Source organism: Aspergillus pseudodeflectus, assembly GCF_044049435.1.
Source record: "Aspergillus pseudodeflectus strain CBS 756.74 chromosome Unknown BJX68scaffold_22, whole genome shotgun sequence".
Taxonomy (NCBI): Eukaryota; Fungi; Ascomycota; class Eurotiomycetes; order Eurotiales; family Aspergillaceae; genus Aspergillus; species Aspergillus pseudodeflectus.
Genome location: NW_027263798.1, coordinates 217,825 through 244,868, shown reverse-complemented (window position 1 = coordinate 244,868; position 27,044 = coordinate 217,825). Strand labels below are relative to the sequence as shown.

At 46.4% G+C, this 27,044-nt stretch overlaps 6 protein-coding genes across 6 annotated transcripts; 3 read left to right on the top strand and 3 right to left on the bottom strand.

Moving 5' to 3' along the window:
* Nucleotides 1-7,626: 7,626 nt before the first annotated feature.
* Nucleotides 7,627-9,125, bottom strand: BJX68DRAFT_267012 (TEA/ATTS domain family-domain-containing protein; the record flags this gene model as incomplete). Its single annotated transcript, XM_071045676.1, has 3 exons — nucleotides 7,627-8,453; nucleotides 8,508-8,684; nucleotides 8,735-9,125. 3 exons carry the CDS (start codon nucleotides 9,123-9,125, stop codon nucleotides 7,627-7,629), a joined length of 1,395 nt encoding a protein of 464 aa, XP_070898921.1.
* A 373-nt stretch (nucleotides 9,126-9,498) lies between these two features.
* On the bottom strand, nucleotides 9,499-10,666 carry BJX68DRAFT_267011 (uncharacterized protein; the record flags this gene model as incomplete). Its single annotated transcript, XM_071045675.1, has 3 exons — nucleotides 9,499-9,880; nucleotides 9,935-10,286; nucleotides 10,336-10,666. 3 exons carry the CDS (start codon nucleotides 10,664-10,666, stop codon nucleotides 9,499-9,501), a joined length of 1,065 nt encoding a protein of 354 aa, XP_070898920.1.
* Nucleotides 10,667-10,860: 194 nt separating this feature from the next.
* Nucleotides 10,861-14,568, top strand: BJX68DRAFT_94769 (5'-methylthioadenosine/S-adenosylhomocysteine nucleosidase family protein). The gene is made up of 5 exons (XM_071050061.1): nucleotides 10,861-12,020; nucleotides 12,125-12,328; nucleotides 12,384-12,739; nucleotides 12,792-12,830; nucleotides 12,877-14,568. The coding sequence occupies exons 1-5, from the start codon at nucleotides 10,979-10,981 to the stop codon at nucleotides 14,170-14,172; spliced, it is 2,937 nt and encodes a 978-aa protein (XP_070898919.1). The 5' UTR covers nucleotides 10,861-10,978; the 3' UTR covers nucleotides 14,173-14,568.
* Nucleotides 14,569-15,540: 972 nt separating this feature from the next.
* On the bottom strand, nucleotides 15,541-17,957 carry BJX68DRAFT_275949 (putative alpha-amylase). The gene is made up of 9 exons (XM_071047966.1): nucleotides 17,766-17,957; nucleotides 17,678-17,716; nucleotides 17,507-17,626; nucleotides 17,346-17,462; nucleotides 17,063-17,291; nucleotides 16,837-16,999; nucleotides 16,645-16,791; nucleotides 16,340-16,580; nucleotides 15,541-16,267 (listed from the first exon to the last, which is right to left on the bottom strand). Exons 1-9 carry the CDS (start codon nucleotides 17,925-17,927, stop codon nucleotides 15,599-15,601), a joined length of 1,887 nt encoding a protein of 628 aa, XP_070898918.1. The 5' UTR covers nucleotides 17,928-17,957; the 3' UTR covers nucleotides 15,541-15,598.
* A 739-nt stretch (nucleotides 17,958-18,696) lies between these two features.
* BJX68DRAFT_275946 (starch binding domain-containing protein) lies at nucleotides 18,697-19,918 on the top strand (the record flags this gene model as incomplete). Its single annotated transcript, XM_071047965.1, has 2 exons — nucleotides 18,697-18,807; nucleotides 18,869-19,918. 2 exons carry the CDS (start codon nucleotides 18,697-18,699, stop codon nucleotides 19,916-19,918), a joined length of 1,161 nt encoding a protein of 386 aa, XP_070898917.1.
* A 267-nt stretch (nucleotides 19,919-20,185) lies between these two features.
* Nucleotides 20,186-22,579, top strand: BJX68DRAFT_237507 (kinase-like domain-containing protein). The gene is made up of 6 exons (XM_071040211.1): nucleotides 20,186-20,520; nucleotides 20,579-20,630; nucleotides 20,683-20,780; nucleotides 20,835-20,986; nucleotides 21,047-21,434; nucleotides 21,491-22,579. The coding sequence occupies exons 1-6, from the start codon at nucleotides 20,349-20,351 to the stop codon at nucleotides 22,408-22,410; spliced, it is 1,782 nt and encodes a 593-aa protein (XP_070898916.1). The 5' UTR covers nucleotides 20,186-20,348; the 3' UTR covers nucleotides 22,411-22,579.
* The last annotated feature ends 4,465 nt before the right edge of the window (nucleotides 22,580-27,044 follow it).

Sequence of the window (27,044 nt, the reverse complement as noted above, 5' to 3'; positions counted from 1 at the left end):
GGTTAAGTAGCTTATTATTTATATATTATTCTAGAAACTTATCTAGCCCTAAGATAAGAATCTTAATAACTATTAGATACTTACCTAGTCTAATAGGTAGCTGTTACCCGCACCTCTGTCACGGGCCTCGCCATGCTTATGTCCCGCTTAGGTCATTGCCACGTGACAATCCTCTGTATATAGTCGGTCCCACTTCGTGGAACCTCCATTAGTTCTCCATGCTTCGTATTTTAGTTTAATACAACCTTGTTCATTAAGAGACGTTCCTTATATAATACAAAGTATTAAACTAAGCTCTCTATTCATCTCTCTATATCTTAGTTTCATCGTTCCACGACCCCTGTATAGTTATTATTAATGATCCCTATTACTTCGCCCCTAGTATTACCCCACTATATTAGAATTCATCCCTAGACTAATAATATCTATTAAACCCATGCTAAGCTTTTAATTATATTCTCTATGGGTAAATCCTCCTAAAAATATTCCTATATGAGCTCTATTACTAGTAATAGCCTAGTCTCCTGTACGCGGAGCTGAAGCTATTTAATTAGCTCCTATATATCTAGCGCCTCTAGGCCTGGTGTGTTCCTAGCTTTATCTCCCCTAGAACGACTACTAGAGGCTAAAGCCTCTAGTGGTGTTATAACGCCTCCCTAGGATCCCTTTAAGGACCCCTCTAAGGGTGATCCTAAGGGCAAGGCCCCTGAGCTCCTAATACTAATGCTAACTATCCCTACCATTATTTATAGGAAATCCGCGATAACCCTACTAATAAGACCTCTAGTTACCTTCCCTATGATTAAGCCTACCACTATATATAATCCCTGTATTAAGAATCTTACCTACTAGCTTATAACTCTCTAGTACAGCTATAAGGGCGAATATACCTATATAGAGAGATATAAAGCTACTATAGAGGAGGTGCTTGACAAGGTCCTCTTACTATAGGAGGAGCTTAAATACTAGTATACTATATTTAGAGAGCTCTCCAGGCGCCTTAGTACCTATAAGCCTTATAATCTATTCCTAGAACAACTAGTTCTCCTAGGGATGGCAGCTAATACCTCTAGCGCCCTGCTAAGTTAGGCTCTAGTACATGCCTAACCATCCCTAGAACCACGAACCTCTGAACCTCCACAGCCCCTAAGTCAGGCCCCATATAGTACGCCTCTTAGGGCTTACCAGGCCTATAATACCTCTTTCCTAGGCCTTAAGCCTCTATCAGTTCCACCTCATCCTTAACCCTTTAATTAGACTACCACGCCGCCCCTACACGCTATAGCCTCTAGGGGCGCCCTCCCGTTCAAGCCCCTAAGGTATCCCTTTACTTACTATCCTCTAGGGGCCTACGCCCTGAACTAACTACTAAACTAGCCCTTTACTGGCTATACCGCACCACAGCCTCTAATATACAACGCCTATGTAAACTAGCGCCCCTAAGGCACGCACCTAAACAAGCCACTAAAGGGGGAGAGTTACAGTAAATATAACCTATAGAGGTATACTATTAATTATAAGTTTAAGATTAATTAGCCCCTGTATCCTAGTAATTACTCACGCATCTAGTACGCCCTCTTATAGATAGAGGAGCCTATCTTTAGTATTATATAGACACTTATCTAGTATGCCCTAGAGAAGACTCTAGTAGACTTCCTTAGTAATATTAAATACTATATAGGCGTGCACCTCCACGCTAATACTATGAACCATGAGCTCTAGATAGTGGCCTAATAGTAGAATAAGTTAGTAACTTAGTACTTTTACTGGCTACTTATCCTCTAGGACTAAGCTAACATGCCTAAGTATAACTATATAAAGAAGCTTAAGTTAATCCTAATCCCTAGTATGAGAACCACCCTATATATTAAAGACTACCTTACTATATATACTATACTTAATAATACCTAGAAGATGGAAGAAGACTACCTAGAGACTTTCTACTACCACCCCTAGGGCCCCTATAACACGACTACTATAAAGCCTACCTCTACTAGTATAGCCCCTAAAGCTGGTGGTACTACCCTAAAGACCACTACTATAACGCCCCCTAGAGTAGTAACCACCCTAGGGGCAGGTAACCCTAATACTTGCTTTAGCCTAGTGGCTACCAAGCCTAAAGACTGGGTGGGTACCTAGTTCAACCCCTAGACCAGCCCAAAGCAGCTTACTAATAAAGAGTGAACTCTACTCTACTAGTAGGGTTGCTACTAGATATACCAGGGCTCTAGGTATTACTTAGTATATAAGGTCTACCTAAAGTAGAGTAGCTACTCTAAGTAACTTAATAAGATTACTATAGAAACTATCATAGAGGACCTTAAATAGGTGGAAAATATATAGTCCCTAGTTATTATTATAATTAGGGACTAGAAGAGCTAGAGATAGTAGTTAAAACTAAAAGTTCTTATTCTTATTACTTATCTTTATTAGCTATTAACCCCTCTGTAGAGGCCTATCTATAAAAGGAGTAGTATCTTATCCTAAATTATTATATAGCTAATAAGAAGACCCCTATATTAGTTAATAATAGTAGTAAAGTTGATATTTTAGATCTATCTCTAGCCCGTGTACTCTAGCTTACTATATTTAAGCTATCCTCCCCTATTTCCTTATATCTTATAAATAACTCCCCCTATTAGACTATTACTAAAGCCGCCCTAGCCCTATTACGCTTTAGTAAGTACACTAAATAATACCTGATCTACCTTATCTCTCTCCTAACCTACAAGCTTATTCTTAGAGACCTATAGCTTAGTAACTATAACCCCTAGGTTAACTTTACTAACTACTATATCTACTTTAATTCAGCCCAGTGCTTTAAGAAGGGATATTTTAACCATACCTATCTATATACTATATACACCCGGGGCTCCTCTATACAGCCTACCAAGCGTGAAACCCCCATGGCTAATATCTAGTTTATGAGTGCCTGCCTATTCTTTATACTAGTAAAGCGCTGTGACTACTATAGTTTTATTATAATATTATATTAATAGATGAAATAGCTCTATATAATAACTATAGGGGCTATACAGCCTAAAGACTATAATAAATTTATAATAGGAGCCCTAAAATACACGCTTAAGGAGCTTAAAAAATATATCCCCTATAAGTACTATAGCGTGATTAAGGTCTTTATAAAGGAGGAAGTAAACCAGCTCCCCCTATATCACCCTAAGGACTATAATATCCAGCTTATTAAAGGTACTAAACCCCTATTCTCCTATAACTACTAGCTAATAAATATCTAGGAATATAAGGTAATCCTAAAATATATAAAGGAGTACCTAGGCAAGGGTTTTATCTAGGCTAGCTTATCCCTAATAATAGCCCTAGTCCTTGTTATCTATAAGCCTGGTAGTGGCCTCTATATATATATTAACTACCACGTGTTAAATAAGCTTACTATTAAGAACTACTACCTAATCCTACTTATTACTAATACACTAGTAAAGCTCTCCTAAGTTAAGGTCTTTACTAAGCTTAATATTATTACTATATTTAACTAGATATATATAAAGGAGGGGAAGGAATAGCTTACTATATTTAATATATACTATAGGTAGTTTAAATACCTTATTATACTATTTAGCCTCTATAACGCCCCTAGGACCTTCTAGAGTTATATAAATAACTTAATCCTTAACTACCTTGATATCTTCTATACTACGTACCTTAATAACGTCCTAGTATATAGTAATACCCCTAAAGAATATACTAACCACGTACTAAAGGTCCTCTAATAGCTACTTAATCAAGGCCTATATATGGATATTAATAAATATAAATTCAGTGTTAAATAGGTTAAGTATCTAGGCCTGATTATAAGCATAGATAGCATCAAGATGGACCCTAAGAAGGTTAAAGTGATCCTTAACTAGGAGACCCCCTAGTCTATTAAGAATATACAGGCCTTCCTAGGGTTCTATAGCTTCTACTAGTACTTTATTAAGGCCTTCTTATAGCTAATACACCCCCTAAACGAAATCACAAAGGGCTCTAAGATATATATAATAAAGACTAGGAAACACCATGTACGCTACTAACTATTTAAGTAGAACCCTAAGTAGGAAGTAGCCTTCTAAGCCCTAAAATAGGCCTTTATTAATACCCCTATATTAGCGCATTTTAACCCTAATAAGGAGACCTAGGTTAAGATAGATACTTTAGACTTTATAACTACTAGCGTGCTATCCTAGATACATGATGGTAAGCTATACCTAGTGGCCTTCTTCTTAAAGAAGATGACCCCTATAGAGACTAACTATATAATCTATAATAAAGAGCTGCTCGTGATTATCTAAGTGTTTAAGATATAGCGCCTAGAGCTTACTAGCGTACCTCTAGAAGGCCTAGTAAAGGTGCTATCTAACTATTATAACCTAGAATACTTCATGACCACAAAGTAACTAAACTACTGTCAAGCCCACTAGGTAGAGTTTCTCTCTAAATTTAACTTTAAGATCTAGTATCACCCTAGGACGCAGGGGACTAAGCCTAATCTTCTTACCTATTAGTCCTAAGACCTCCCTAAAGGCTTTAATAACGAGTGTAAGTAATACTAGTTCTAAATAGTCCTCTAGAACGAACACCTTAATGAGGACGTATAGAAAGTAATCTGCATGACCTTCACTATCACCACCCACACCCGCGCTACTACGGTTGAAGAAGCCCCTGAAGTAGCCTCTAAAGCTCCTCCTAAAGCTGCCTCAGAGCCAGCCTAGCTAGTGGATGAATATAACGTCCTAGACCTCTTCTCTAATACTGACTCTAAGGTGAGCAAGCCTCCAGTCATAATACCTGACAAAGATATCCCTGGGGACGCCCATAGGGACGTCACCCCCAAAGTGACCCCTAAACTAGAGGCTAAAGCCCCTAAAGAGCCCCTGGAGAACCTTATCACGGAGGCCTACACGAACAACAAGCTTGTATAGGCCATGATCAAGGTAGTGAATAAAGGCCTACCATGGCTGCCCACGCCTATTAGGTCCCAAGGTGTTAAGCTCTCCATAGTAGACCTAATAGTACGTGATAACCAGCTCTAGGTTAATAAGAGGCTCTATATCCCTGAAAGTAATCATCTCTATTAAAGGATTATAGAGACTTACTACTAACTAACTACCACTGGCCACCCTAGGTGGAAGGGAATATACTAGAAGGTCATCCTCTACTATTACTAGCCGTGTATACGTGATGACTATAAGTACTATAGTAACTACTACTGTACCTACACGCGCTCAAGGGCCTGTAATATCTAGAAATAGGGCTTGCTTAAGCTACTACCTATCCTAGAGTGAAAGTGGCTTAACATCTCTATGGACCTTACTAAAGACCTTCCCCTATATATACTAAATAACCATACCTACTATTATATACTAATTGTGGTTAATCACCTAATAAAATAATATATCTTTGAGCCACTATAGACCAAAGAAACCAGCGAGCTTATAGAGGTTATATACCACCACATCTTCTATAAGTTTAGCCTCCCCTGTTTAATTATCTTAGATTATAGGAGCACCTTTATTAGCCACTTCTAGCACTGGTATTACGCCTGCTATAACGTCTTAATAAAACTCTCCTCTACTAACCACCTAGAGACTAATAGGCAGTCTAAAAATACTATTAAGGGCCTAAAAATTACCTCTATACCTATATTAACTATGCCTAAGATAACTAGGCCTAGTTCCTACCTAACGCCTAGTTTACTATGAATAATAATATCAGTAAGATAACTAGCATGATACTATTCTTTACCTACCACGCCTATCACCCCTATATAGGCGCCGAACCTCTAGGCCTATACAGGGAACCCCTAAACCACCCCTAGGCACTTACCGCGGACCAACTGGTTCAATATATACATGAGATTATGGAATTCCTTTAGGATAAGATCACCTGGGCCTAAGGCTCCTATGAATACTATACTAACTAGTAACACTAGCCCTATCTATGCTATAACATGGGAGACCTCATATATGTGGATGCCCGTTACTTTAATCTCTAGTAGAACAGTGAGTCGTTAGCCCTAAAGAACCTTAGGCCGTGGCTAATTAAGTATATAATTAATAGTAAGGCCTATAAGGTTAAACTACTAATTCACATGCTAAATACTAGTATTACCCCTATTTTTTACCTATAGAAGCTCTATCTTGCCTTTAATAACCCCCTCCCTGGCTAGGTAGCTAACCCTGAACCCCTAATTATTATCACTAACCCTGGTGATCCTAAAGGCCATAAGGAATAGGACGTGCGCGAGATTATTAACTACTGTATGTATCATAACCACCACTAATACAAGGCTATATTTAATGGCCCCTGGGATAAGTAGAATACTAATCCCCTATAACAGCCCTAGACGGATTTTAAGAACACACCTGATAAGATCCTTACCTATTACTAATAGTACCCTGAGAAGCCCCTACCACCTGATTTCTTTAACTAAACTTTATATACATATCCTTATTCTATCCTATATCTACGTCTCTGGCCGCGATATCCGCATCGTTGAGGGGGGGGGGTAGTATCACGGGCCTCGCCATGCTTATATCCCGCTTAGGTCATTGCCACGTGACAATCCTCTGTATATAGTTGGTCCCGCTTCGCGGAACCTCCATTAGTTCTCCATGCTTCGTATTTTAGTTTAATACGACCTTGTTCATCGAGAGACGTTCCTTACAACCTCTGAGTCACGTGCAAAAGGTAAACTTGGACCATTAGGCCACTATATCAAACCCTTTTAAAGGAGCCACCTTTACAGGTTTGATATGCCCAGAACCTATGTTCAATGTTCATCACTAGTATCGCTATATAAGGTTCCTAACAGTAGCTACTATATTAAATCATATTTATTCTTATTACCTATCTATTTAATCTTAATACTAGAAACCTCCTTAACTAAGGCCTTAATCTATACCAGCTCTTAATCTATATTTATAACTTCCTTATTACCCTTTTTAAACACCTCTTATAGTAGCGTGGCTTCTACTAGTAGTAGCCTATATACCTCCTTAAATAAACATATTTAATTATTAACTAGATTTAAACCTCTAGACCCCGCCTAGGTTAGTGTAGCGCCCACTAGGAGATGGAGTCTTATTAGTATAGTAAGGTTATTATTCCTCTACTTACTATTTAGCTAGTTACCTTTCTTCTCGTACTTTAAGAATGAAAGTAGCTTCCAAGCGTGTAGCGCATCATTGACGTTGATATGTCTGTATACACTGCGTTATTAGATCCCTACAGACTCGAGAATACTAGTAAGGGTACTTTTTCCGCACCAAGTAGCAAAGGTCCTTGTATTCATTGTTCGAAATACTCCTCCACACAACATGATAGATACAAAGCAGTTATCGACCGTTTGCCCGGGGGGCCATCACCAAGAGCGATTCTCTTGTTGTCACTAGCCCTACCTCACCAACGCCCAGTACTGAAAGCGTCGACATCGACATGATCGATGCATTCTCGGCCATACCAAAGGAGATATGTGATACTATCCACGAGATACACACCCAACTAACAACCTCTCTCTCCATCTCCACGACGAAGATCCTCGACCAAGAAAACCCATCCACTTTCTCCCGTATATACACAGCATCCCTCCCAGAACGCACAGGCAAACCCTTAAGTGATCAGCTTCCGCCACGTGGTGGTGCCGACCTCATTTGGTCGTGTCTGGCGGAATTTCCAGAGAATTATGGCCATTCTCCTGCTTTCTTCGCCTGTGGAGCCTGAGTATTGGTTCTGCAACCTGCGCAGACTAGGTGGGTCACTGGCACGGATCTCCTGCACTGCAGTCAGGGTATGAAAGTACCTCCGGTTACGCTCTTCAGCAGCGTGGTGATGCCCGGAGTTCTCAGCCTCTCGCTTGTCCTGTGTAAGCCTCGTGAAGCTCTTTGCCCACCATGACGACTCGAACGGCGGCTTGACCTTGGTTGTATGAGGCTTGGTGAGGTTGTGATATGCTTCCATTGTTCTTTGGCCATCCTCATAGATATAAGTACTGCACGTCCAGTTCTCCATCTGATTAATCATTGGCGCGCTTCCGGAAGTTGGATTGGCAATGTCGAGTTCTAGATGAATCCCCAAGCGTGAGCCCATAGGAGGAAAGTCGTCCATTAACTCGAGGTTCGCCTCAAGGAGGATGATTTCGCAATTTAGTGGATCAGTTATATCTGACAACAACGTGTTTAAGTATACAAAAGATGTTCGCCAATTCTTCACCTCCTCCAAGGGCATAGGTGCTTGTCGTTGGTCTCCCTGAAGGCGGGTGTAGACATGGAACGCATCATCAATTCGATCTGCTTTATTAGGCGCACTAGCCCACATGTCAAAGCTAAGCCCTTGGACCGCATTGACGTTTATATTTTGTTGAGTAGCTGTGGAAGTGTACTGCGGCAGGTGCAGCTCTGTAGAGTGATCTGTTGGTTGTTCCCGAACAAGTCTTTCCCCTGTAGCCATTGTTAGCTTGGACAAGCACTATATTAGGGCAATATGCGTCTTACAGTCTGGGTCACCCTTGAGGAACGAATCAAGAACCTGCAAGTGACTTGAAACCTGCTTCCTTGTCCTCCGCTTGCCGGTTAGCTTGTAAATGTATTCAGCAATCAGTTCGTTCCGGCTGTATGACTTTCCACGTTCGGACCACTTTCTCCTGCCCATAGGTGGGTTTGCTTCAAGAGCTGCAATGCTTGTTAGTAGCTTCTGGTATCTGCCATAGAATGCTGCTTACCTTGTTGAAACGCGTCTTCCAGCTCCTCTGACCACACTGGCTCCCCATCTTTGCCGGTATCCCGACGTGGCCTGGCCCTATACTTCAAGTACTTTTGTGACTTCAGGTAGCTATTCAAATCGTTGTCTGGGGTATTCGGTTCATAGCGACTACTACAGATGTCGCCTGCTTCCTCTCGCATAAAGAAAGATGATGTACGGTTGGTGGAAACCGGGTGATATTGTTGGTCGTCATTCAGGCGCTTAGACGCTCGGGGAGGCGAGGCGTTGGTCGTGTTGGTTCTCTGAGACATATTAGAGTCGGAATCTGAGCCGGCATCCTCTAGCTTCGGAAGACACGCTAAAGAGATTTCTTCCAAATGTCTTCCAACGTGGGTGGCATAAGCCTTCATTGTTTGCCAACCAGACGTCCAGCAGAGTGGGCAAGGGTAATTGGCGAAGTCAGATCGCAGAACGAGATTCTGTGCGGGTAATTCTTGTGCACGTGATAAATCCGAATCCATATGGGAAACACCATGGATGGACTGTAAATGGTCAACACGTTCTTCTAAAGAATCTAATGTTATTTTGCAGGGATAGCATTTCCACTGTTTGCGAGAAAGATGATTTGTGAATTCGTGACTTGCCCATAACTTTCGCGATGCAAAGCTCCTCATGGCGTCTTTGCAGTTGTCGTGGGTACAAACATAGGCTTGCAGATCCGCAAATACATGCATCCTATGATATGTTGAGTCACATTACCAGAAAAAGGGATCTATTGGTCACTTAATTCCACTCGATGCGACTTTTGCAAAAGATGAATTTGGCGCAAAATGGACACTGGAAAGTCTGACCATTTCTCCCCTCAACAGGCAATGGAGGAAGACGAGGTCTTCCCTCGCCCTCCTCTCCAGACACCGATAAAAAGGAGCTATGCGAAGCAACTGTTGCAGTGTATTGCGACCTAGCGGGAGCAGACGTTCCGAGTCCCGAGTCATGGAACATCGAGAATGGTTTGAAAAGCGTCATAGCAGGAGCCGTAATAGCCACAGACGAAGTGGCTTGTTCTCCTTCGCTGACCTCATCAGCATGGGTCATCATTCGGACTGATCTCTCCCAGCTCGCCTCTGCTAGTCTCTCAACCAGGGAAACTTTTGCGTCTTTGAACCTATACCAGCGTTAGCGGGGGACATCCTTTTGAATGCCGAAAGGGTCCGCATACCTATCTTTGATTCGAATGGCAAATGGCTGGGCATTTTCAGAGAGAGAAAAGTGACTCAGTTGAGGAAGAGCCTGCTGGTCAAGCTTGAATTGTATGTTGGCCATTTGCCGCTCAATGGCTGGACCTAACTCCATCAAGCAAGTGATATAACAATGGAGTCGGCCATGCTGATTGCATTCAGCTTCAGTTGAAGATGAACAGACAGAATCAGTATCGGAATCGGTCGATAACTCAGATGTTTCCTTTTCGGAAATAATACCCGCGGCCTTGTCTAGGAGGGTATTGAAATCATCAATGTTCTGGGGAAGCGCTGCTTGGTCGGATTGAAATTGTGCGGAGATCCTGTGGCAGTCTGTGCTTAAAGGTTAGCGAGGTGGGTCACTAATAGAGGTTGAACTAACACTGTACAAGAATCTTTCCGATTCTGTAGAGATTCTCTAACACTTCAATCCGGAGGTAATTCGAATAACTGAGGATTGTATCTAAGCGAGCAGAAGGAAAGTTCTCCTCCCAGAGGCTCAGTTGCGCAACGTCATTTCGTAGTACAATCTGTTGAGCGTCCGTGACAGACAAATAGGACTTCAACCTCCAGGTCTGTTGCAAAGTTGAGGAACAGGTGTGGTAAAGAGATTCGATGAAGCCAAAGTTGGGGTCGGTGTTGCTGTGACTCGAACCAAGCCAACTGTTGACCAACTCCGACGAGACATCCAAGTGATCACGTTTAGGCGCCATGCAGAAAAATCAAGGCTACAGCATGCGTTATAAAATGCTCGATGCTCTGCGATGATGAATATGATGCTGTCGATGGCAAGATGAGATCTGGGAGGAGGTGCAGGTATTAGGCTGAGGCTGAGCTCACGTGCCTCGCGGGGTTGCAGCTTCCCTCGCGCTCAGCCTCCGAGCCTTGCCCAACTTTGCCTTCTTCTTCTTCTTCTTCTTCCACCAGGTCATCGCTTTATCTTAAATTAAAGGCCTCTTAATGCGGTTATTCGGCTACATGATCCTCAAAGACACGTCATTCGCAGATATCGACCGCGGTTTTCGATGACCGGCTTACCACATGATAGCACGGCAAGGCCGCCAGAGCCTCGAGGCCGACGTGACTTTGAGATCGCAATTATTTGTGCTCTCGGACTAGAATCGGATGCTGTCGAAATCCTGTTCGATCATCACCATCGCGACTTCGGAAAAGCCCCTGGTGACCCGAACTCATACCGAACTGGGCGTGTCGCTAACCACAATGTGGTGCTTGTGTATATGCCCCAGATGGGAAAAGGCCCGGCAGCAGCAGTGTCGGCTCATTTACTATCTAGCTTCGAAAGAATCAAGCTGGCGCTGATAGTTGGAGTTTGCGGAGGAGTTCCAGAGGGAAGCCACGGCGATATTTTCCTGGGCGACGTCGTGATCAGCGACAAGATCGCAAATTACGACTATGGCAGGAGACTACCAGACGGCTTTATGAGCAAAGAGTCGGCATGGACGCCGAATTTTCAAGTTACCAGTTTTCTTCGGCGCTTGCGAGGGTGGAAAGGCCGTCAAGATCTGAAGAAACGAACCAATCATCATCATGGTGTATTGCGAGCAATGGATAGTACGTATCATCATCCTACGTCCCACGGAGACCGACTCTTCGAAAGGTCGTACCGCCATAAGCATCATGCACTTCAGTCCTGTATGGCCTGCAATGCCGACCAGGCATGCAAAGCAGCCCAGGATGCGACGTGTGATGAGTTGCAATGCAACCTAAAGCACTGCATCATGCGGTCCCGACCGGACTTGAGAATAACTGGCACCACGCAGGACCCGACGACCGCGATCCACTTCGGATGTGTGGCGTCTGGAGACACGATAATGAAGTCCGGCGAAGATCGAGATGCAATCGCGAGACAACATGCAGCTATTGGTTTCGAAATGGAAGGAGCAGGTGTGTGTTCCAGCCTTCAATGTATTGTTGTCAAGGGAGTCTGCGACTATGCCGATAGTCACAAGGATAAGTTGTGGCAACCATTCGCCGCTGGGATCGCGGCGGCTTGCATGAAAGCCATACTCGAAGAATGGATCCCCAACTCTGGATGTCCCACTCAAGGTAAAACTCATCAATCTATCTTTCGTTGTGTACATTTGTTGGTCTAGGTTGATCCCATCATGAACCGAACAACGCGCAAAAGCTGACAATGGCCTCAAATCTAGAAGCGCTACCTTCAGAAGCTTTTCAAGCCCCGTCCTGCCCACCACCAATCAATATCGACACAGACTTGTTATCAGGTAACCGACATGTTCCCACTAGCTGTGGCGGTTTCTCTGGCCGAGAGCCCCCCGAGCAGGGGAAATCGAGAGACGTTAGCGAGGCCGAGGATGATTCATGGCTGAGTGATGCTTGTGCCCTCTTGCAAGGTAGAGGAGCCAACTAGTACTTTACCAAAGCCGATCCTATTGCTGATTTCTTCAGAACTTCATGGAACGGACGGTTGCTTTAAACAGACGTCATTAGTCTTCAGACAGTGCAGAAAATCTCTCCCTCGTGACACCGACGTGAGACGGATATTGAAGACTCAGCGGGCAAAGTTCCGAACTACCATTGAGACTCTACTTTCTCAGGCTACAGGCTCCCCGGACGATGCGCAGAGCATGGTAGTAGATTCTCAACACAAAGGCTGGCAAAGCAAAGATATAAGAAACAGTATCTACAGCCATCTTGGTTCGGGGTGCGAACTTGGCTTGAAAATTATTATGGATATACAACAAAAGTTGTCCATCGCTGAAGGCTCTGCAAAGCGACTGTACAAGGGAAAGGAGATTAATAAGGCGAGTGTATTATCATGCACCGTGTACATTCCAACTCTAATGAGCCGAGCAGCAGGACACAGGTGCGATGAATAATTCGGACATACTTAAGGTAAGCCTGTATCGAGCAGAACTCCTCCATCAGCTAAGAATTCTAGGCTTCGCTTGAAGACCTCGGCTCGCTCATTCGAGTATTTTCTTCCGCTGTTCCAAGCCACGAACAGCCCAACTTACGAAACGAGCCGACAAAGCCAACTTCCAAAATCCTAGCGCGTACGGTCGAGCACTTTGGAATTGTTCAGCAAGCGGCAAACAGCCTATACAACGCGCTAGGCAAGTCATGCAGTGAGCATACTCTCCACAATGTTCATTTGTCCCTCCAGCCTCGGCTCAACGGAGCTTTCACCCAGGTGGAGTTCAGCGTCGGATTCAGTGGTCCGGATATGGGGAGTTCGCGCGCGAGGTCAGAGTCTATATGGATTAACGTGGAGTCGGTCATCAAGTCGACTGCCTCGAACACTGAAGTTTCGTCGCGGTCGTATCTCGTATCCGAAACGGCAGCAGTCAAACATACCAACACGGAAGCCCGAAACAGCCGTCCAAACAAGCGGAAACGAGTCACGTTCAAACCTATATCTGAGCCAATATCATCCTCCCTCCTAGGAATGGCTGAATTGAACGTGCCAAACCTTTTCCTTCAGCAGAACCTTTGCACCGTTGTTCAACGGCAGCTGTACAAGCAGATTTCCATTTATAACAACTGCATCGGCATTTTAGGGGATGGAACCATGTGCAGACATCTCGTTTACATGAAGCAACACGCCGAGAAGGAAGCTGCATCATCGTCTTTATCAGAGTTAATATTACTGTCAAAACGACATTCTGCAAAGTCACTGGGACAATATGATCGTGTGCGGTTAGCAAGATACCTCGCCACGGCTGTTTTATATTACCATACTACGCCATGGCTAAATGGAACCTGGAAAAGTGAAGATGTTTATTTTTTTGGAAACGCAGATGGTGGCTCTCTCTTCCGCAGCTCTGATGCACTACCATACATAAGCGCATGTGTTCAAGCCACCAGTCCAGTTGCGAAAAGGCCACCACTGTCAGTATATGACCTGATCATCCGCAACCCTGTCGTCTTCAGCCTTGGGGTCATTCTCTTGGAGCTAGCTTATCAGACCCCATTCGACGACCTCAAGCATGAAGTTGATATCACGAGAGGCACACTCCCATTGGCGAACTACTTTGCGGCCAAGCGGCTAGCGGAGGATGTCAACGTCCATATCAGTGCGAGCTTTAAGAGAATTGTCAAGCAGTGTATTGACTGTGACTTTGGTCATGATACAGACTTTCAGAGTCCGGCGCTCCAGAATGTGTTCAACTCTCAGGTCATTGGTGGTCTTGAGGAACTCGAGAAGAAGTTGCAGCGGCTTCAGCTTGATGATTGAGACTAGCAGCCTATATTACGCTCCTGTCGACATCAGTATACCTCGGATGCAATGGCCAAAGTGCTCTTGCTTCATATTCGGACTTTATCATAAACGAGGTTAGGCACAGGAGCACCATGGCAAAATCGTTCGTTGATCCTCAATGAAAATCTCCTGAATCCAAGAACGAGATTTCTCAAGACGGAATAATGACAAGTGTTCTCAAAAATCGACCCTGGTCTGTTTGTTGGTCGTACGCATCATCTGATTGCCCGTCTCTCCGCCAAATTCCCTGGGCCCCGTCTTGGCCGAGTTGATTAGGGGAGATCGGGGCCATTGGATTGAGTAAAGCATAGTTTGGCCCCAAGCCGGTCAACAAGGTAGATTGCGGTAGACTCAAAAAGGGATGTTGCCCGGTACGTTTGTTCTTTTTGAGTAGTCGCGTGCTTGGCTACTTTCATTCTCGTAGAGGCATTATAATAGGCTTATTATGGAATACTAAAAGCATGGTAGGTTAGTGCATGCCACGAGATTCTTAAAATCTTAATCTCTAACCCAGGGGGGGATGTCCAAGCTTGCCCGCCCAGGGTAGGGTTAGCCCGCCCATCCACCCAACCCGCAGGCGCCGCAGCAGGATCAGTTACGATGAGTGGTCCATGGTACGAACCAGTCGCGGCCCGAGCGGCTCTAAATCCATAACAGGCGATAATCATCGCCTCAATCCTCGATTCAGGCCAGATTGGATCCACGTGTTCGTCCCATCTTTGTCCCCTCAGGTTTTGGTTCGCAAAGGATTGCCCCACTAGATCTGAAGAAACCAGGTTGCTTCACGCTATTTCCTGCGTGCTGCATCTCATCGCACAAAAACAAATACTGGAGGCTGACTGATTGGCGGGGAAGACAAGGCACCCAAGAGCGACGGTATTTCCCTTTCGTGACCAGCAACATTCCTCGGTGGATACCTAATCACTATCCGACTACTCTGCCTTCTGGCCCTCGCCACAACTATACATAATAGCTATCACCGAGGACCTGAAAGATCACACTTGTGGCGACAAGTTCCGCATTCAAGTCGTCGTCGTCGCGGGCGGCGCCACTGGCATTTGCCGCGAAATCGCACACTGCTTGTACGTGCCGCGGCGACCGAGTGGGGGCGAATGTTGTTGTATATGTTGTGATGCCTGGTCCCAAACAGACGGATAGTGTACTGGCAATGAATGGACATGGGAGCTGTTTGCCATGGCCATGGTGCAGCAGGTTCCGAAGCGGAAGCTGCGAATGCGATCGTGTGTCTGGCCTCGAGAGAGCCGAGTTTTATTTCTAGGCAGGTGGTGAATTGTAGTGGTATACATCCAACATCTCATGTACATTCTTTTGCCTCGTATATACTGTTCATAAAATTTACTTCGGCACCTGAACCCCCCCAAAGGAGCCTCCACCCTCTCTCTCACCTCCACGAACTATCAACAACCTGCTTCGCCCCCTCACACCCTTCCTCCACCTTACCCGAGCGATTGGGGTCACTCTCCCAGACAATCGACCCACTCGCCAACTTCTTGACAAACTTGTACTCGAACGAGGTTCCCACCGGCAACTCAACCGTAACCGTCCACAACGGATCGGAAGAGGTATACTGCGCAGCAGAAAGCGCAACCCCCTTAGTCGTATCCCAGTTCCCAAGCTGCGAGATCGATCCCACCAGGAGGACACTATCGCCATACGCCGTGGTCACGCGCTCGTTGAATGTCACGCTGAGCGCAGTTGCAGTCGCCGACGCACACGCGCTCGTCGTGGTGCTCGTTACAGTCGTCAACGTAGTCGTGCTCGTCGGGGTACTTCCGCAGAGCCCGCTCCCGGAGACCCACGAGGAGGGAACGAGGACGCGCGGGAGGCCAGATGTCATGGGGACGGGGATCGCGCCGTTGGAGCCCACGGATACCGAGGTGCAGGTGTAGAGCTCGACGAGATTAGCCCCGTTGCTGTAGCCGTGGTTGTACAGGTCGAACGTGTATGCGGCCGTGTTGTCGAGGTAGTTTGTCAGTAGGGTCAGCACCTGCGAGCCTCCAGAGCCCTTGCGCATCGCGATGTGGTGGGCGTCGTTGTAGAAGGGGGTGTTCTACACCGAGGAACAAATCAGTCTCCTTGCACCATACTATATCCCCGTGAAAGAGCGGAAAGGTTCACATACCCGCGCAGTAAGCCAGTTCGAATCCTTGGCAATAGCCAGCCTGCGCACCGCATTTGTCGTCGCGATGAACTTGTACAGTTCCGCATTAGTGTTGTATCCAGACCACCAGACCGGCTCGCGGTTGTACGGGTCGTTTTGGCCACTGTAGTGCTGCTCTTGGCCCGCGTAGACGATGGGAATTCCGTCGGTCAGGAAGAGGAAGGCGAGAACGCTTTTCGCTTGGCTCATGTCGGATGTGTAGCTGACCATAGGTTTAGTATCGTGGTTTAACGGAATTGTCTGGAAAGGAGACAGGCAGGGGGTACCTCGGGAACCGAGCATTATCATGGTTCTCAATGATGTTTCCAAGCAGTGTTGGATCCTTGCAGCTGGAGGAGACGGTGTTGATCATGTTGTAGAGGGTGCTCATGCTGCCGCTGGAGGACTTGAAGGCTTCGAGGAGGGGATAGTATCTGCACCTGTTAGCACGTATGCGTTATGCGATGTGGCCAACTTACACGGGGTAGTTCATTACTCCAGGGATATAATTCTGGTAAGGGCAGGTGTACGCGGGGTCACCATGCCAGACCTCACCAACACTATACACGCCCGCAGCACTGACGAAGCCAGGCCAGAAATCTTTCTCGACGTGCTTGGCTGTATCAATGCGAAGACCGTCGACTGCAAACCATTAGTACCATCCTAAACACGACCGCCACAAAGTTGCGTAATGGCAACACGTACCAGAATAATTCGCAACTATATCCTCAATCCACTCATACCAAATACTGCGCACCTCCGAACTCTGCGTGTTGACATCCGTCAACGAAACCACATCACTCCCCAAGTAGCAGTTCTCAACCTGCCACTGGTCGTCGTAGTTGTTGATTGCGCAATACGAGTGGAAGTACGAGGCCGAGTTGAAGGGCGTGAACTGGCTGAAATCGGTTGAGGCGCCGGGGCCGGCGTAGCCCTGTAGGCTTGTCAGAGAGGAAGAGTAAGACATTAGAATAGGGAGTGGACGAACCATGTGGTTGGGGACTACGTCAAGCATGAGATACATGCCGCGGTCGTGCAGGGCGTCAGAGAGTGCCTTGAGGTCGTCGGCTGTGCCCAGGTGGGAGTCGACGCCGTAGCTATGACCCTGTTAGCCAGTACTCCTTGGTATATTACGTCAATGTAAAGGACTTGCATGTTCTTCTGCCAGTAGCCATGGAACGCTGTTCCCTCGCCGGTGGTTCCGGGAATCTGTTCCGTAATGGGCGTAATCCAGATCGCTGTAAAGCCCATGTCTTGGATGTAATCGAGCTGAATCAATTAGTATAAGTATACCAATTTCCACGCTATGATTTCACTCACCTGGTCGATAACGCCCTGCCAGGTACCGCCGCAGTACGCCTGAAAAGTCACGTCAGCATTGTTCGGGAACGCCGAAGAAGATCCATACCCTCGCTCCAAGATCGCAAGCAGCAGTCGTCGAGCCATCCGTTCGCGCAAATCGGTCCGTGAGCATGAAATAAATTGACTGGCCGCGCCATCCAGCAGCATCGAGTCCGAGGACTCCATTGCCGAAGAGGGCCAACGCTGTGGTTAAGCTAGACAACCGCATTGTGCGAAATGCTATCTAGATGGATATATAGAAGTATGTGCAATGTCTACGTAGAATAGAAAGGATCTACATCATGTCGTGCCAGGCCCCTTTTATATTCCTCACCGTGTCTGCGTCTGCTGGTCCAGGTGAGATGGCAATACCAAGCCGGAGTTCGCGGACTGCAGAATCACACGCGCCGGAGGCATAAACCTATCATTTCCTCCGAGAGGCAACGCATACCCTGGTCCGAAGCACCAATTCAACAACCTCCTTGCCTTATTTTCATCAAGCTCCGGCTGAAGAATCCCAAACCGGCATTCCCTCACTATATTCTCTAATCGCGATTGGTCCGCCGCCACACTTCAGCCACTAGGCGACGAATACGAGCGCTGAAGGATTGATGGAATCTCCGGCAGATACTCGCCCCATGTGGAGCCCCCGGATCACCCCAGATTAAAATTCCGTGTGTCAACTCCTCGTGTTTGGCCGGCTTTTGTCCGTGCCTTGCTGCTAGGCTGAACATGTCGGGCCGACATCATCTATCCCCTGCGTTTGTGGAGAAGTTCCCCCGCACCCCGGAGATACTAAGGAATTAGATTGCGCGCTGAAGAATTTTCCGGTCTTGTGAGGAGTGAGCTATCTACACTAGCTGTTGGAATCAAGGGTATTGTTTTCACGAGCTTTTGGGTCTCGCGATGGGTATAAGTATGGCATGACATCCCCTGTGGTCAAGGATACTCCAGCACCGAGAATAACCACTTTTTACCGCAGTTTTTTTGCATCCACAATGTCGACCATGAAAGGATTCCTATTTCTTGCGGCCACCCATCTACTTGGTACTGCCCATGGCCATGGATACTTGACCATCCCATCCAGCCGTACTCGTCTAGGGTTCGAGGTTAGATCGCTCAACCATGTCACTGTCAACACCCCAGCAGACTAACATATGCTCATTGTAGGCTGGAATCGACACATGCCCCGAATGCTCAATCCTCGAGCCCGTCTCAGCATGGCCTGACCTAACCGCGGCGCAGGTTGGTCGAAGTGGACCCTGCGGCTACAATGCCCGCGTCAGTGTCGACTACAACCAGCCCAGTGACTACTGGGGCAACGAGCCCGTCGTCACGTATTCAGCCGGCGACATTGTTGAGGTGCAGTGGTGCGTGGACAACAACGGCGACCACGGCGGCATGTTCACGTATGGCATCTGCCAGGACCAGGCGCTGGTTGACCTCTTCCTCACGCCGGGGTATATCCCAACAAACGAGGAGAAACAGGCTGCCGAGGATTGTTTCCTCGAGGGCGAGCTGAGCTGCACGGATGTGCCCGGACAGAACTGCGGGTACAACCCCGACTGCACTGCAGGACAAGCCTGCTATCGGAATGACTGGTTCACCTGCAATGCTTTCCAAGCGAGCAGCAACCGGGGATGCCAGGGCGTGGATGCGGCGCCGCTGGGTTCCTGCGCGACGACTATTGCGGGGGGATATACTGTGACCAAGAAGATCAAGATCCCGGATTACAACTCCGCTCACACGCTTCTGCGGTTCAGGTGGAACTCATTCCAGACTGCGCAGGTGTATTTGGGCTGTGCGGATATCGCCATCTCGGGCTCTGGTGGCTCGCCCACTTCATCAACTACTGCATCTTCTACCACCAGCACCACCTCGGCCTCATCCAGCTGCGCCGCGGCGACGTCTATCCCCGTCACATTCGACGCCAAGGTGACCACATCCTGGGGCGAGAATGTCTACCTCGTTGGCTCAATCAGTCAGTTAGGCTCGTGGTCAACTGGATCCGCCGTCGCGCTCAATGCTGATAAATACACCTCGTCGAACCCGCTCTGGAGCGTCACATTGGATATCCCGGTTGGAACCTCGTTTGAGTACAAGTACATCAAGAAGGAGTCGGATGGAAGTGTCGTGTGGGAGAGTGACCCGAACAGGAGCTACACCGTTCCAAGCGGATGTCAGGGCGCAACGGCGACTGCGAGTGCGTCCTGGCGGTAGACATTGTGATTGTGCAGAGATGGATTCGGGTGATGGTGATGGTGATATGAGTGATGATTATGCAACTCGTTGGTCATGGATGGATAATCATTTGAGCTTGCGTTGGTAGAATTTATCTTTGATCTGTACATATTGTCTGGCATGGAATTTGCGCAACAAGTTGATGCTGCCGTAGAGGCTCATGGTCAAAACACAGCCACAGCCGTCCTCGATCGTTCAAGTAATTGAGATCAGAGCAATCGGATGCCTCGGCTCACCCGACCCCGTTCCGGAACAGGACTAGCCCCATTTTACAACAGGCCTAGTGCCGTGCGGAGGCGGGTACAACCGGAGAGAGCGGGGCTCCAAGGCACACACCACCCCGCATCATACCTGACCACCCACGACAGGGAGGACGGACTCTTTCCTCTTCTTACAACGCACAGGCAACATGTCAGGACACATGCAATACTCAGTCACACGCTCCCTGGGGAGAGCTTCTCAGCGAGGTTTCCGTCGCCCTCCCTCGCGACGGTTTGCCTTTGTCGCATCGCTCCTTCCGAGTGCCGGTCGCTCGGAGCCCCGTCTTCCGGACTTGTGCATGGAGAGGCCCGACGGGTCCCGTAGGTTGCCCAACTTGCTCAACGAGGTCAACGACGCGATTTACTGATCATGTCGCAGAAACGAGGATTCCTGAAGATGCTTTGTATAAATACACGCGGCATCGATGGCTGTGAGTACATTATGTTCCCGAAGAAGAAACCTCCGTCGCTAATCCGGTATAGGGTCGACGAGCAAAACGAGCTATCGAAGCGATACTTGAAATTCAACTTACGAGGACTCATCGATGTAGCCGTTGGTGTCTGCGAAGGCGCTAGATATTGTCCGTCTTGACCCTGTGATGGTTTCACGTGATGATGCTGACATTCCACTCTAGGCACGAGGGTCATCAAATGCTCCGAGAGTCTAAGCAGCAAGGCATTTATCCTGCGAATGGATAACGGCATGCAAGTCGTGGCCAAGCTGCCGAATCCAGGTGCGGGGGCCCCTAAATACGCGACTGCGTCCGAAGTCGCGACGCACGAGCTGGTGAGTCTTTCCCCAGTCATAGAGGGAAGCTCACTTGGTCTTACTAAGCCCTGTATCTAGCTCCGCGACGTCTTCAAGCTCCCCGTTCCTCGCATCCTTGCATGGTCATATGATGCATCGAGTAACCCGGTCGGGGCAGAGTATATCATTTCGGAGAAAGCTCCGGGGGTCAGGTTGAGCACAGTGTGGCAGCAGTGGCCGCGCAAGTCCAAGGTCAAGATGGTGGAGCAGATCACGGATATGGAGAACACTCTCAGCTCTGTATCCTTTCCCAGCCATGGTTCCGTCTATCTCAAGGATGACCTACGCTCATTAACGGGCAACGCCGACGATATCAGTGCCAACGGCGTGCCTGATGAGGCTCTGAGTCGCTTTACAATAGGCCCGCTTACTTCGGCCGAGCTGTGGGAGGGGAACAGAGGGGAGATGGATTTAGATCGCGGTCCATGTATGCACACCACCAATACCCCCACCCGCAGCGGTTTACTGACATTTCCTCACTAGGGCGAAACGCAAGTGACTACACTCGGGCGATGGGATGGAATGAGATTGCTTGGATTCGAGAGCATGCCCTTCCACGACTAAACCAATACAGGTCGTCTGATCCGCACGAAACACCTGCGAATGGCATTGCACTTCTTACGCAATACATGAACACCGCAGCGTACCTGGTTCCTCCACCGACTGAAGGTGGCGACGATGCGGCCACCTCGAATGTACTTTGGCACCCCGACCTCAAACTCGATAATATCTTCGTCGACCCTCGGACGCACCAAATCACAAGTATTGTCGACTGGCAGTCCGCTCAGGTTGCCCCATTGTTTCACCAGTCCGACATTCCACCAATGTTCAAATATTCCGGACCAGTTAGCGAAGGCTGGGTCCTGCCCGGACGACCCTCTGATTTCAACTCCTTGAGTGCCGCAGAGAAAGCGAAGATCGACACTGACCTTGAGGCCGAGACCCTACATAAACTCTACGAATCCCATGTCTACAAGCGTTCCCCACGCCACTGGTCTGTCCTCTCCAACCGAAACCTCGAAACCCTCCGCGCACCCACCAGCCTCGTGATCAAAGTCTGGGAAACGCACAACCTCTTCTCCCTCCGTGACTCTCTCATCACACTATCCACGCAATGGGAGACCCTCTTCCCGGAAAGCCCCCTCCCCTGCCCAATCCGGTTCACAGCAAAGGAACTGGAGCTGCACCGTAAGGAGAAGGAAAATATGCAAGGGGTCGGCGCCATCATGGCACTATTGCGGGATGGAGGGGCCCTTCCCGCGGATGGAATGACTGAGACTGAGGACTTTGAGATGGCGCGCAGCGCGAATCGGAAGTTCAAGGAAGTTTTTATTCGTGGCGCGGAGGGGGAGGAAGAGAAGGAGCTTTTCAACAGGCTTTGGCCATATCAAGAGACGGCTTAGTTATATGCGAGGCATTGGTTAGATATATCACGAGTAGTATGAGCATGGAGGGTATGGCGGCGTTTGGGGTTTTCGTTTTTTTTTTACTGACTTATACCAATTTGACTGGACGCATCGGTGGCGAATATGTTTTGATGATGATTAGAAACAATAAAACGCAACGCGAAACAACGAACCGCTTCCTGACTCCCACCGTAAGGTTATCTCCCCTGCGGTACAGCGGATCTTTCTTAACTGATGGAGGAACTGCTTGAGGACTTTAATTGGGTAGGCCTCCCCTAATTCCGGGTCTACGAAGTACGTCAAGACTTGGCTAGATCAATGTCGGATTCATCCATTATCCCCCAGCTCAAGATAGATGAGATAGGTGACAGGGGTGTTCAGGTACATTGCCTCCTCTGACAAACCTGGAAAGTATTCTCTCGAAGCTCCACCTTGCAAGGCAGCCTTAGTAGCCGGTCGTAGTATCCCGATTCCGAAATACGATGGATAGAAACAAGCCTATCCCCACAGCAAGTGAGGATAGAGCATAGCTACTGATACTAGCTGCATTCTCGCCGCCATAGTCAAGTCTATTCTATATCAAGTATATGCATCCCTTCCACATCTCATCGGATGCCTCAATGTTTCAAAGTATATATATCGAGATGCGGAACAAACAAGCAGATTCTCCCCGTCTCCTGCTTTTTACCTTGACCCGTCGCACCTGCCTGGGTGCAGATCTCCTCTGCCGTCCCCAGAGTAGCTGTGCCCAGCTTGTGGCCCCCTGGAGCCGTCGCCCCTGCGTCTAATTCCTGAGCCGGTACCGTCGCCCGCCCATCCAACTCTTGAACCGGCCACTCATAATGAAAAGACAAGTTCGCGCCCTTGGTTTGATGATTTTTCTTCAGCCCCCATTGCCTGGCGAGTCTTGACTTGACTGTCCGCTATTTCCGCTGGGTGGAGGTCTCTTAACTGAACCGGGCGAGAGACATCGGCAATAGTGGATTGTCGAGTCAGACTAACGACTTTTTGCACTCTGATATGCCAGGTCGGCTACACACTGATCAGGACCTCAGCTCTGTTGACTTCTACGGAGGATGCCCAGTATCACCCACGTGAGTCCACCAATACTCTTGTCCACATGTATGCACATGCATCTATCTTCTATCGACCTACTCTCCATCAGTCCCCTCTCAGATAGCGCTCGCGACAGAAGAGCCAGGCCTATCTTAGACACCGGGCGTACACGTCCAGTATCAACTGCTCTGGATGGACTCGGGATCCTCATCATGCTCATATGCAGAATATGCTTAATCGAGAGATATCGAACGAGGCGCATAAGCAATGTCTCCACATGTTCCGACAAGAAGCAACCGGACGTGGGTAAGAGATAGTCCATTTACTGCAATTTGAAGGGCTATACAGGGGCATGCGGAATGTCAGTGGGAAACCAACCCCCGGCCCCTTCTGGAGCGGAATGGGTTGTGGTCCTTTTCTTCACCTAGAGGTCGAGTGCATAAGCACGCCCAACCAGATATTGATCTACCTCTTACGTCTAGCTCGGTAAACAAGACGCGAGACAAGGGCCTTGTTTATTTCGTTACTGGTGCCCTTCGAGGCGTGGAGCACATGGACCAGGTCTCGACAATATAAGCATAGAATACCCAGGTACAAACGCTTGGTCATGTGTTTATTTGGTTGCGAGCAGTAGCTCATTACATAAAAAATTAGCCACTTAAAAAATCCCAGGCAAAATGTGTAAGAATAACAGCAGGTAGTAACAAGGCTTGCTCACGGCATGGCCCAAGTCAGCTGGCCGCTATGAATGGAGGGGGTACGAATCAAATCCCACTGCACTTGGTCAAGGTTGCTAGTATGCCGGTTTGCTACAAGCGGCGGGGCCCTTGGCTTATAGATATTGTCGGCCGGAGCCCCTGTCTCCGGACCCTGCGCAAGCATTCCTCTCACCATTCCATCGAACATTCCTCTCAGGACTCACGCGATACAGTGATTGGAGCAGTAATATTAGATAGCCCCTGTTTCCTTATTTAGCTTAGTCGATTCCTGTGTTTAAATAGTGTTGTTACCCTAGTTATTCAGAATGTCAGACCTCTTAACTTCTTTAGATCCTCCACCTAGATCGACGGCCTGGATAATAGTTATGAGCCTGGGTTGCTAGGAATATTCTTCTTTATTACCTAGAACCTACCTCTGGACCTTTATTACCTGAATAGGCTTATATGAAGCTATTCCAACCTTGCTAATTACGCGCGAAACTTTCCCTGAACTAGTGTAGTTCCGGTCTATTAATATAGAGGATATTTTACTTTATAGCCAAGCCGTCAAGGTCTCAGTTATCTTGAATAGTAAGGACGACTGGTGGTTGTGGTATAAAGCCATATAGACATCTACGATCCTCACAGGAATATAGGAATATATTAATCCTAATATCATACCAAAACCTAATATACCTTAATAGCCTGCTATCCCTGAGGCACCTACTTCAAATGAATTAATATAATGATATAATCATCAAGTAATAATATTTAATACAGAGAATAGTTGATATATCCTCTTCTAGAAAGGATAAGCTATTGTATACAACTAGATTATATTATTAATTAGTCGTCTACTCAAGGATTCACATAGTTTATATTCTTTAACCGACCTATACGACTTATTAAAGAAGCTTAAGGACGACTTTACTCTATTACTAGAAGAATAGAAGATTAGCGCGTTAATTTAATACAACACTATAAAGGATAGTAAGGTTGATACTGGACCTATAGATAATTAGATCACTGAGTTCAAAGTAGCTGTAGGTTTAATAATAAAGCTTTGTGGGGACTACTAGGATATTTAGCAAGCAGAGAAAGACTTCCTAGATAGAATAAAGTATTAGTTTCCTAGCTTTATAGATTATTATCTTGAAGATATAATAAATATAGGATACAGGGCTGACCTTTTTAAGCTTATGATAGGATTTTAATAATATCTAACCACCCAGAACACTCTAGAAGTATATAACGCTGTGTACGGGACCTTTAAGGGTTAATCTGATAGTTGACAACCTTCTAGAGGTCAACTAAATGGTTAAAACTCCCACTAGAAACCTCTAAAATGTGTATATAGTAAGAACCATTTCTATAAAGACTATTAGCATGTTAATAAGGATACTAAAGATTATCTAACAGACTACTAACCAGATCCTGAAGTTATTAATTATGTAATAAAGGAAATTAAGGTAAATAGCTTTAAAGGTTGAATCTTGAAGCGCTACCTTAGTAACTACTAGTCATCTAATAACTCCGTAAGTGTTAACTATAATAAGGTCACGTTCAGTATTCTTACTAATATAGTAATGTCGACCTCTGTAGTTAATATATGGAAGGAAGACTCCTAGATAGTTAATACAGGGGGCTAAATAAGTGTGTATAATAATCTTGACTAGTTTAATAACTATACGCCTCACGAGGAATATATCAAGTCAGGGAATACTAGTGTAGATGTTTAAGGTATTAGAACAGTTATGATTCAACCCACTAGCCCAAAGGGGAAGGAGATATTAATTAATAATATCTGCTATATCCCGGGTTTCCACACTAATATCATCTCTGCTGGTATAATATAGAAGGTGGGTATGTTCCTAGACCTCAAGCATGACGTTGTACATTAACGTGGAGGCGAGATATTCTATAACCTTTAATATATTAACCACCTCTGGTATATTAAAACTAACCGCCCACGCGACCTTGCCGTCTTCCCAGTCCAGCCATCCTTGAAACTAGTTGTTTTAAAAGGGGATATAAAGTGGTGGTATGACCACTACGGACATATAAGCTTTAAAGCTTTGGAGAAGCTCCCTATAGTGGTTCAAGGTATTAAAATAATAGATATTTCAACGTGAGAGTTATTTAGAGAGGCTAGCTACTATACATGTCGTATAGCTAAAGTAGATCACTAGATATCTTGATAAGATACGCGCAGGGCTATAGAGCTATTTAGAAGGGTCCATTTTAACCTTATTACTGTTGACCCCGGGCTGAATAGTCATCAATACATCACCTATCTATATAAGGAGGTCACTGGCATGTACTTTGCCTATACATATTATTAGAAGAATAAATATATAGTAAAGATTAAAGATTTCATCTAGCTAGTTAAACGCTAGTAGGAATAAAAAGTTAAGACTATTTTCTCTGATAATAAGGTATCCCTAGGGAGGGACTTTAAGACCTTTATAGCAGGTAAAGGAATCATATATAAGATAAGTATGCCGGGCACGCTGGAATAGAATGGTTTTATAGAATAATCTAGAGGCGTAATTATCACAAGAACTTAAAGAATCTAGATTACTACTTAATTACTATATAAACTATGACCGTGGCTTGTTAAAGCAGCAGTATACTAACTGAACAGGACCCTAATAAAGCGTTTAGGTTAGAAGACCCTGTACAAAGCACTTACAGCTTAAAAGCCCAACATCTTGAACTACTATATAGTAGGATCCGCCGCGTATATCCATAACAATATCAAGTACTTAATGAAATTCGAACCACGCGCTAAGCTAGGCTATCTAGTAGCCTATAACACGTTAAATATATAGGACATTTAGTTACTAACTTAGAAGAAGGTCGTACGGGCTAGAGATG